General features: G+C 36.1%; 1 protein-coding gene across 1 annotated transcript in view; it reads right to left on the minus strand.

Moving 5' to 3' along the window:
• Nucleotides 1-2,726: 2,726 nt before the first annotated feature.
• Nucleotides 2,727-10,585, minus strand: part of LOC107683424 (rho guanine nucleotide exchange factor 28) — a 13,563-nt gene continuing 5,704 nt past the window's right edge. The window contains exons 13-31 of the mRNA XM_016479477.1: nt 10,292-10,406; nt 10,127-10,182; nt 9,989-10,037; nt 9,839-9,899; nt 9,665-9,756; nt 8,681-8,806; nt 8,320-8,570; nt 8,092-8,217; nt 7,897-8,014; nt 7,195-7,449; nt 7,032-7,108; nt 6,296-6,477; nt 5,660-5,727; nt 5,414-5,581; nt 5,245-5,337; nt 5,019-5,128; nt 4,708-4,755; nt 4,521-4,625; nt 2,727-3,741 (exon numbers count right to left, since the gene is read on the minus strand). Of these exons, the coding sequence (XP_016334963.1) occupies nt 3,412-3,741; nt 4,521-4,625; nt 4,708-4,755; nt 5,019-5,128; nt 5,245-5,337; nt 5,414-5,581; nt 5,660-5,727; nt 6,296-6,477; nt 7,032-7,108; nt 7,195-7,449; nt 7,897-8,014; nt 8,092-8,217; nt 8,320-8,570; nt 8,681-8,806; nt 9,665-9,756; nt 9,839-9,899; nt 9,989-10,037; nt 10,127-10,182; nt 10,292-10,406 (2,430 nt within the window). The 3' untranslated portion in view covers nt 2,727-3,411. The remainder of the gene's footprint in view (nt 3,742-4,520; nt 4,626-4,707; nt 4,756-5,018; nt 5,129-5,244; nt 5,338-5,413; nt 5,582-5,659; nt 5,728-6,295; nt 6,478-7,031; nt 7,109-7,194; nt 7,450-7,896; nt 8,015-8,091; nt 8,218-8,319; nt 8,571-8,680; nt 8,807-9,664; nt 9,757-9,838; nt 9,900-9,988; nt 10,038-10,126; nt 10,183-10,291; nt 10,407-10,585) is intronic.

Raw genomic sequence — 10,585 nt, forward strand, 5'->3', positions numbered from 1 at the left:
TTAAAGTCTCTCACCCTTCCTTTGTCTCTGTCACCCAAGCTTGCATGCAGACAGTGAACGACCGCTGGTACCTAATCTCACTCTGTCTGTCATTTGCAAGAGTGCAAACAGGCTTTGGATTATTCATCAACAGTACTACGTGAATCTCAGCAGCTCAGAGAGAACATTTCACAAGTCATGAGTGATGTCATCACAAAGCAAACCGATATGCACCGTTCAGCCAGCGAGGCCCTGCTGAGCAAAATCACTGAAACTATCAACCTAGAGGTGTGTGATTATAGTGGAGAGTGGAAGGAATACTAAATTATGATTTGAAGGCCCAGACTGAATTCTGGCAATATGTGTTAAACTGTGATATGTGTTATATGTTGATATTATATACTTTTACACAAAAATATTAAGCAGCACAACTGTTTTCAACATTAATAAGAAATGTTTCTCGAGTGCCAAATCAGCATGTTAGATTGATTTATGAAGGATAATGTGACACTGAAGACTGCAGTAATGGCTGCTGAAAATTCAGCTTTGCCATCAGAAATAAATTACATTTTAAAATGTATTCAAATAGAAAACACTTATTTTACTGTTTTTACTGTATTTTTGCTCAAATAAATGCAGCCTTGTTGAGCATAAGAGACTAATTAAAAAAAAAAATTCATCAGAAAATCCTACAGACCCAAACCTTTGGAACAGTAGTGTATATGCAATGGACAGGGAATATTGATGGGCTGTAGGGATTTGCAGAACGTTCTCCAGAGGTCCAATAAATATTCAAAAGAGCAGAAATAAATGGAAATGGAAGGAAATACCCAATGTTTTGCTGGCATAATTACAAGCATAATGCATTTGCTCTGCTCCTACTTTGTATTTGAGGTATTAAATGTGATTTTGATCTAAGGTAATGAAATGTTCTGGACTAGTTTACTGTATTCAGGTATATATACCTTTTTCTTCTTCCTCATCAGCAACATCTGACACTGAGCTCAGCTGCCACAAGACAGGCCATTTACCGCAAACAGAGACAGATGCAATGTGCTGGCTACAGTCTTGGAAGAGCTATGGTATGTTTTTATTAATAGACTGTGGTACTAATTTACTACCAAAGTGACTTTCAAGTAGGGCTGCACGATTGTGACAAAAATCCTAATTGTTGATTATTCCCTTGAAATTGTAATTGCGATTATTAATTACGATTATTACAATTTACACTCAATGATGTTTGTACCATTGTTTGAAGCAACTGCATGCCATATTTTTATATGAAAATAAACAAGCACAAAACACTAACTGAAAAACTTTAGTATTTAGCCTCAAATGTCAACTATACATTGGATTGGATACTTTAAATAAAAAAGTAAAAATATGCATGGTATTATAATGTTATACAAACGATTGCGTAATTGTGGCATCCGTAATTGTAATCGCGATTAGAAATTCGATGGATTGTGCAGCCCTATTTTCAAGTGCATATATTGAGGTTGTGAAAACTACTTTAACCCTTACCCACATGTACCCACTTAAATTAATCTTAAAGTGCTACTAAAAATCCTACATTCTGCATAATGTTACCATTCTTTTCATGACTTTTTCACTCACTGATTAATGAAGATGTATTCCTTCCTTGCAGGGCCCAGTCTGCAGTGCTGATTTGTTTTGTCGTGAGAGATTGAGCAGGCCTATGACTCAGCTGTATGGGCGGCATTCAAGTGTTGGGCTGCCAGAATCCGACCTCCTAACACAGGTCAGAGCATTGGATGTAATCTAACATTCAGAACATTCCTCTATGATCTGTCAATCATAAAGTGCAATACTTCCTAATCTTTTTTGTATATGCAGTAACAGTTAGACAATATACATTTAAAAAAAACACTATGACAGTATAACTGTTTATAATTTAATTAAAGCACAAAGAGTACATCATATTTTTAAAATGTAAATATGTAAGTAAATATACATAATCTACATATTGTTCAAAAGATTGGGGCCAGTAAGATTGTTTTTTTAAATTAGTCTCTAATATTCACCAAGGCTGCATTCAAAAAACAGTAAAAACTGTAATATTGTGAAATATTATTAACATAACATTTATATTTTAATATGTTTAAAACAATTTATTTCTGTGATGACAAAGCTAAATTTGCAGCAGCTATTATTCCAGTCTTCATTCAAACGATCCTTCAGAAATCATTCTATGCTGATTTGCTACTCAAGAAACATTTGTCATCAATGTTGATTATCAGTGTTGAAAACAGTTGTGCTGCTTAATATTTTTGTGAAAACCTTTGTTTCAAGATTATTTGAAGAATAGAAAGTAAAAAACAAAATTTAAATACAACTTGTAAAAACATAAAAGTCTTTACTGTCACTTTTGGTCAATTTAATGCATCCTTGTTGAGGAAAAGCAATAATTTCTTTAAATTAAAAAAAAAACATACTGATCCCAAACCTTAGAACGGTAGTGTAAGCTGATAGTCTAAATTAAAAACTATAGCTTTGTTTACCACAGTGTGAACTGTTAACACATACATTTCCCTTATACTCTCAGGGCAGTACTATGCTCCGGAAACATCTGGAATCCTCAGGGAAAGAGATCACAGAGCTGCAGGTCGCTCATCAGCAGCTGGAGGATGACAAGTATAGAAAGCATGCCGCAGCCAGTGTGGACTCTGCTGTGGTCAGGCTGCGGCGAAGACTCATACATCCCCAGTCTGTCCGGCCTGCAACCAGTTAAAACTCTACTAACAGAAATTTTAACAAAGATGGTGCTTCACTTTCTAAACGCAGAAATCTGGGGTATTTCTAAGTTACCTGAGGTGTTTGCAAAATAAGGGTATGGTGATTGTTAGTCATTTGAATAATATTCAGCAAATACACATGCAAAAACGTGTGACGGATGTCTGAATATGTTTAAGATTGTCAACAAACAGAATGACACTCCAGTATTATTCAAATACTAGAGCCACAATAATAATACAGTAATAATCAGATTTTAAGGGTTTTGACTGATGATTTGCTATCTCCACCAAAGACTTATAGTGTGGTACAATTCTGATACACTTCACCACTAAGCAGAGTTGGAGTCATGATCTTGAGACTACATAAACATGGTCTAGATCTTGACTTATGGTCTCAGACAAGACTGCAGTCTATTTCCATTTTACTAAAAGTGATAATTACCTCAACCAATCGCTGACGCGTTATCATCATCATTACAGACAACTCTGAAAAACAGGCTCTGAAAACCAAATATATACTGTTTTCTCTATTTCACTTCTTTCAAATGAACAGCCTGGTCTTGCTCTTGAAGGTCAGATCTTGTCTCCAACTAAACTACATCGCCGGTAAAACACAGCAATGTCTCTTTAACACTAAAACACATAAAAACTTTTAATACACACATATAAATGCATATCATTTCTCCTGTGATATGATAGAAGGCAAGATGCCTTGCCGATGATTTGAATTGTGTTGAATGAGTCTTATCTGTGTCTCCAGACTCTTCCTCTCTTTCAGCACTTTCTTCCCCTCTTCCTTTAATCTTTCTCTCTCTTCCTTCACTCTCTTCTCCTCTTCTCTCAGTTTCCTCATCTTCTCCTCAAACAGCCGCAGCTCCTCCTCAAACTGCTCTTTCTCTTTCGCCAGTCTGTCTGTCAGTTCAGCATGCTCTTTTTCTCTCTGCTCCAGTTCTTTCTGCTGCACAGCCTCAGTCCCGCTGACCATGCCACACTCCAAACTCTGCTGCTGAGACAGTGATACAGGAAGTGCAATAAGTGTAAATAGCATTAACGGAATAGTTCACCCAAAAATGAACATTTGCTGAAAATGTACTCATCCTCAGGCCATGTTGATGAGTTTGTTTCTTCATCAGAAACAATTTAGAGAAATTTAGCATCACGTCACTTGTTCACAAGTGGATCCTCTGCAGTGAATGGGAGCCGTCAGAATGAGAGTTGAAACAGCTGATAAAAACATCACAATAATCCACAAGTAATCCACACAGATCAAAAATAGTCCAAATAGTTCTAAACAAATATGTTGGTGGACTTTGATGTGAGAGGACAACAGGGAATGGACTTTTTCACTGAAGGAAGCGTAATATGGATAGTGGATTCATATTTTGGTTAAAACGCCTTGATGGATTTGTATCTTACAAACAGGCAGCTTTTCACTTCACAGGTGAAATTGATGGACTGGAGTCATGTGGATTACTTGTGGATTATTGTGATGTTTTTACTTAGCTGTTTGGACTCATTCTGACGGCACCCATTTACTGCAGAGGATCCACTGGTGAGCAAGTGATGCAATGCTAAATTTCTCCAAATCTGTTCCAGTGAAGAAACAAACTCAACTACATCTTGGATGGCCTGAGGATAAGTCAATTTTCAGTATAATTTTGGGTGCACTATTCCTTTAAGAGTCTGGAACATGCTTCAAATAAACTCTACTTCATTATATAATACCTACATATAACTCTATCACATTCTAGATAAACATGCTGTAAGAAAAACTGCAACACCCACCCTTTTGACATCATAATCACTTGTAAGAGTTGGGGGCGGAGCTTCTCCCTCGAGGAGGAGGAGATTTTGAACTTCAAAGCAGCTGTCTTGGATTATTATTGCAGCCTTAAAAAAAAACAGTGATATGTATACATTACACAAACAAATAAACATTTAGATTTATTAAAAGTTAATCAATGGCTCACACCTGCAGACTGTAGAGTATGTGGATTAAGTTGTGAACACCCTCCGCTACCTGGATTGGTACAGAAAATGCACATATTCCATGTATTATAATCATATACGCTAAACAGACAAAACAGACCTCATTCATGATGCATGAGCAGAATTTCTATATAAAAATTATTAATAATTCTATTATTACATAAATTGTTCCACTGAATTGAATGGGGCAATCTGTATAAAAATGGTTTTACAAACAATTAACATAGATATCATTATCTGCTTGTGTTTCAAATATGTTCAAATATGTAGTAAATTGCTTGCAAATGTGTTTACCTTTAAATAAGTCTGGTGGGCGGGGCTTATAGGGGCTATTGTGAGAGGCCCCACCCCTGTTCCTACCAAAGCACTCCTCCTGCTCCGACTGGCCAAATTTTGTTCATTATCTGGACAGAAAAATGCTGGAGAGTGAAAAATAGTCCTGTAATGTGGTTCCTTTAAACAATAATTAAATTGTTTTCTGTTATACAACAATTTGAATGTTAGTAATTTGATTACTCACGGCTTGCTCTTTCCTGGCCTAAGTTGTCATGGTTACTTGGTGACCATATGCAAGGAAAAAGCCAAGTCAACAAAGTGATAGCCAGCTTCACCACTGGGGAAAAAAAGACTTTGGTGAAGATCAGTACAGCCTGACTGTGTGTTCACAGAGAGAAAGACAGATTCATTACCCTCTTCCTGTGCGTCAGACAGTAATGCGACACCTTGAGGGGTGTTTTCAGGGTGTGGCTGAACGAGAAGGCGGCAGGTAACCAGACTCCATCTACCAGTCCCTCTACAGATCTTTAACTTCTCCTCAATAACAGAGCACAGCCGCAGGTCCAGAGAAAACAGCGTCTCTACATATACACAAGTAATCAGACATAAGGAATGATAAAGTCATGCACAGGTGGATGGAAAGATGGATGGATGTGTACCTTGTAACTTCTGTATCTTTTTGACTTTGATTTCCCCCTCATTCTTCTTAGTCTGATCATCAGGAAGGCTGAAACAAATACAAATATACACTGTTTAAAGATTTAGGGTGGGTAAGATGTATTCATGTTTTTGAAAGAAGTCTCTTATACTGCATTTATTTGATAAAAAATACAGTAAAAACAGTAATATTGTGAAATAGTATTATAATTTTCTATTCTAATGTATTTATTTCTGTGATGCAAAGCTGAATTTTCAGCATAATTACCCCAGTGTAACATGATCCTTCAGAAATCTCAGGAAACATTTCTTATTATCAATGTTGAAAACAGTTGTGCTGCTTAATATTTTTGTGGAAACTGTGACTATTTTTGAAGGGATTCTTTGATAAATAGAAAGTTCAAAAGAACAGCATTTATTTGAAATTCAAATCTTTTCTAACATTATAAATTACAAATTTTGATCAATTTATGTATCCTTATGTGTTAACGTGTCCTTGCTAATATAAGTATTAATTTCTTGTAAAAAATGTAAAAAAAAAAAAAAAAAGCTTACTGACCCAAACTTTTGAATGGTAGTGTACAGACTTCAAAAATGTCATTCAAGACAAATTAAAACTCTCTCTAGGTCTAACGCACCTATCAGCAGCCTGTCTCAGCAGTGTCATCCATGTGTTGCGTTCCTCACGAGTTTGTGTGTGTATCTCGTACATCTCAGGCCCTACAGAGCAATCGCCACTGATCAGAAATAATCCTCTCTCCTGATTGGCTATTTCCCTCACAATGAGCCTTCGCAAGGGCATCACAGATGGCTTCTGCTCCTGAAGACACAGTGTATTTAAAAGTGAATTCATATTTTGATTTCTTAAAGGGATAGTTCACCCAAAAATGAAAATTCTGTCATTAATTACTCACCCTCATGTCGTTCCAAACCCGTAAGACCTTCGTTCATCTTCGGAACACAAATTAAGATATTTTTGATGCATTCTGACAGCTCTCTGACCCTATTATTATTTTATTTTATTTATGTTTTTTTTTTTCTTTTGCACACAAAAAGTATTCTCGTAGCTTCGTAATATTACGGTTGAACCCCTGATGTCACATGGATTATTTTACCGATCTCCTTGCTACGTTTCTGGACGTTGATCGTGGTAGTAACCTTGCTGTCTATGGGAGGGTCAGAGAGCTGTCAGAATGCATCAAAAATATCTTAATTTGTGTTCCGAAGATGAATGGAGGTCTTACAGGTTTGGAACGACATGAGGGTGAGTAATTAATGACAGAATTTTCATTTTTGGGTGAACTAACCCTTTAAGTGCATAAACACTTGCTTAGGGACAGAAAAATACAATATTATGTATATATATTTCTGTACCAGTGCAGCAAAGACAAACTTCTGCTCTTTCTCCTGAAGGAAAGCCAAAACATCTGTGAGGAGCAGCGCAAGAACATCTGTAAAAGAGAGAAAGAGACACTGGGAATGGAATTAAATAATACATTAGTGAAAAAAAAAATAGAAACACACATGGCAGTAGGACCTCTCAGTCTGCCAGAGGTGGTCCTACAGGTCAGCGCTGAAGAGTGTGTGAGAGTTCGGTGTGTTTTCTGCAGGTCTTGCTTGCCGAAGATCTCTCCGTTCTTCAGGCGAGTGCAACTCTTGTTGTCTAGGCGACTTATGATATCTTGGAGTTTCTTTGCATGCTGGTAATCTCCCACACATCGCTCCACCTGCTCTATCAATCCCCGAAGACCCTCCAGTGCCACTGCAATATCATAGCGCTCAGCACTGCCATCTACAGGAGTGACAGCACAGCACAGCACAAGAGTGATCAATCAGATCTCTCTCCGAATAATTATGAAATATCATGTATCAGTTTGCACTAATTTTTAATTCATATGTATATTTTACTTCCATTATATTTTTACTTTCTTTACAGGAAAGATCAGTTAAATATGAATAACAATTATATTTAAACTTAAATTGTATATGGTATCATCCATCAGTGTGTTGAAGGAGTCAATAATAATAATAATAATAATAATAATAATCTGTTCATTATATAAATTATGTGAATATGAATGATCAGTTAAATATGAATAAAAATTACATTTAAATTAAAATATCATATAGTAACTGACAATTACAATAATATAAATTATATACATTTTAAAAGTAATATTTATTCATATTTAACTGATCATTAATTGCAATTTACCAGCTTCTACAAAGATGTATTTACCATCAGTGTGTTGAAGGAGTCTCTCTACCAGAACAGGGTACTTTGTGATTCTTTGGGTAACAAGCAACAGGAATTCTGGGATTTCACGGCGTTTGATGACAGAGTTGTTACTCTGCTGCTGTAGAAGCAACAAATATGGTCATCATCAGAAATCTGTTTTGTATGAGTGTTTTCGTGTGTGCTTAATCAACTTACTCTGAGAAATAACTGTAGTTTCCTGTTGCTCTGTAGTAGTTGCTTATAAATTTTCAGTGCTTCTGGATGCCGACTGCAGAAATCACCGTACAGCTCTATCATCTGAGAAGCATTTCGGCCTGCAAACTACATAAGCAAATGCTAAATTAACCTAAGAGCTAAACTTGTTCAGCCACAATATGTAAATTGATCAATTTCAAGTCTTCAAATGTTTGGGTTCTCACATGCCTGTTGACACAGAATATCACCAATTTGTCGTATGATGTAGTTCTTGTGCATTCCTGGGTGAATAGACGTCCGCTGTCTGTTCTCCATGTCTATAAGAAAGTTTTTATGCAAAGCTAAGAGCTCATCCAGCCTGGGGAACATCTGAGCAATCACGTCCTGCTCCAGCTGCACGTCCTCCAACAGTCCCCGCCTCAAAACATCAGCCATAACAGAGAGAGTCTGGACATGGTGAAATTCTGTCTGCATCAGCTCTGCAACAAACACATCACTAACAAATCAAATTAGGCTTAACTAAAGCATCCAAACTTTTGATATCCAAACATATCAATCCAAAACAGGCTTTGCAGCCATAATTACTGACCATAGATGATCTCCTGTCTCTTGATCACCTTTTTGTCCAGTGTCCTACTGAATTCATTGTCCACGACAGCGCTCCAAGATTCAGCCGAGTAGTCAAATGATATGAGAGCTGAAGAATCAGTAGAATCTGGCAAAGAGATTATAAAAGTGTTTGGAAAAACTATAGTTCGGCCAAAAATCATGTTATTTGACATGAATGACAGCAAACGTCACTGGTTCCAATCGTCGCTGACCTTAAACCTGGCTTCAGAATTAAAAAAAATAAATAAATAAAATAAAAATCACACACAAGTCGTACTTGCTTTTTTGTTATTTTTAGAGATCAAGAGCAGGGTTATAATAGTTAACTAAAACTAAAACCATAAAAATATTTTCATTACTTAAAATAAATATTACCAGAAAAAAAAAAAAATACATTTAATAAATGTAATCTATATAATACAAAACACACATTTAATATATTATTTATTAGGGTTGCAAAAAGGTGGAAAATATCCAGTAAATTTCGGAAACATTCCAGAAATTTTGGAAACTTTCCAGGATTTTTTTTTTTTTTGGAATATTCCAGGGATTTTTGGAAAGTTTCCAGAAACTTACCGAAAATTTTCCACCCCTTTACAACCCTATTATTTATGCATTTAGAATATTTATAAATTATAGTATTCATTTAATTTATTCATATAAATGTATTTGATTTCAGCTAGTTTTATTTCAGATACTTTCAGCAAGCTAAAATTTATACAAAATTAATAAAAACAATATAGACATATTTAAAAACTAATTAAAATAACAAAAACACAGCAAAATAAACTAAAACGAATTAAAAACTGAGTAAAAACTATAATAGCATCTCAATGATACTCAATAGCCCCAGTTCCCATTTCATTTTATTGCATGGAAAAAAATTGGGCAGGAAATTCTGCACCTTTTGATTTCCACAGAAGAAAGTAAGTCATACAGGTTTGGAATAACTGGGTGAACTCACTGGAGGTGGGGCTTCCAGAAGAACGACCAATAAAAGACTTGCTTTTCCGTAGAGTGAAATCATGGCCACACCCCTCACTGTTACTCCGCTTTCTGATACAGAAACATACAAAGCATCTCAAAATGTAAACAGTGACATAAAGACAAATTAAACTTATGGAAGACATAAACAGACCTGTGTGACATGGTGGTGTCATTGACCAGAGACAGAGATGGAGAACTATGACTTGACGAGTCTGTTAATGAAATATATATCATCACATGAGATCTACATGATATGGTTGGTTATAATTTCATTTCAGAGTAACACGATTGTCTCTCTCACATAGTAATATTGAAGAGTCAGCGCTTTTCAGAAGTGCCTGGTGAGGATTCTGGGTTATGGAAATAGATGCAATCACGTAACATAGTTTCAAGCACACTTGTAAGTGAAGTGTCATATTTTTAACACACAAACACTCACCTTTACACACAGAGGTGCAGAGTCACAGCAGGTCTTATGAATGATCATGGCGCAGTCTGGACAGGAAGTGACATCAAAGCCAGTATAGACTTTTGGTACAACAAATATTTTTGCATAAATGTCAAAATATATATATATATATCTGTATAAGAAACACACACTTACATGTGCACTGCAGCGGTTCATCACTGTCAGCTCCCTCACAGACTACACAAGCTGCTTTAACAGGCTGCTGCAGTAGGCAGAGCTGGTGCAAAGCCGAGGAAACCTCTGCATTTACCTGTAAGCACATACTACAGCATGTTTCCTCAGGAAATTCATATAATGTGCCTACTTACAGAAATCACCACCAATCATGTTATCTATGGATGACAGTGGCTGAAAGAAAGTTAAAGGGGTCATATGATGTTGCTAAAAAAGAACATTATTTTGTGTATTTGGTGTAATGAAATGTGTTTA

Source organism: Sinocyclocheilus anshuiensis, unplaced genomic scaffold (assembly GCF_001515605.1).
Source record: "Sinocyclocheilus anshuiensis isolate Anshui unplaced genomic scaffold, SAMN03320099.WGS_v1.1 scaffold1170, whole genome shotgun sequence".
NCBI lineage: Eukaryota > Metazoa > Chordata > Actinopteri > Cypriniformes > Cyprinidae > Sinocyclocheilus > Sinocyclocheilus anshuiensis.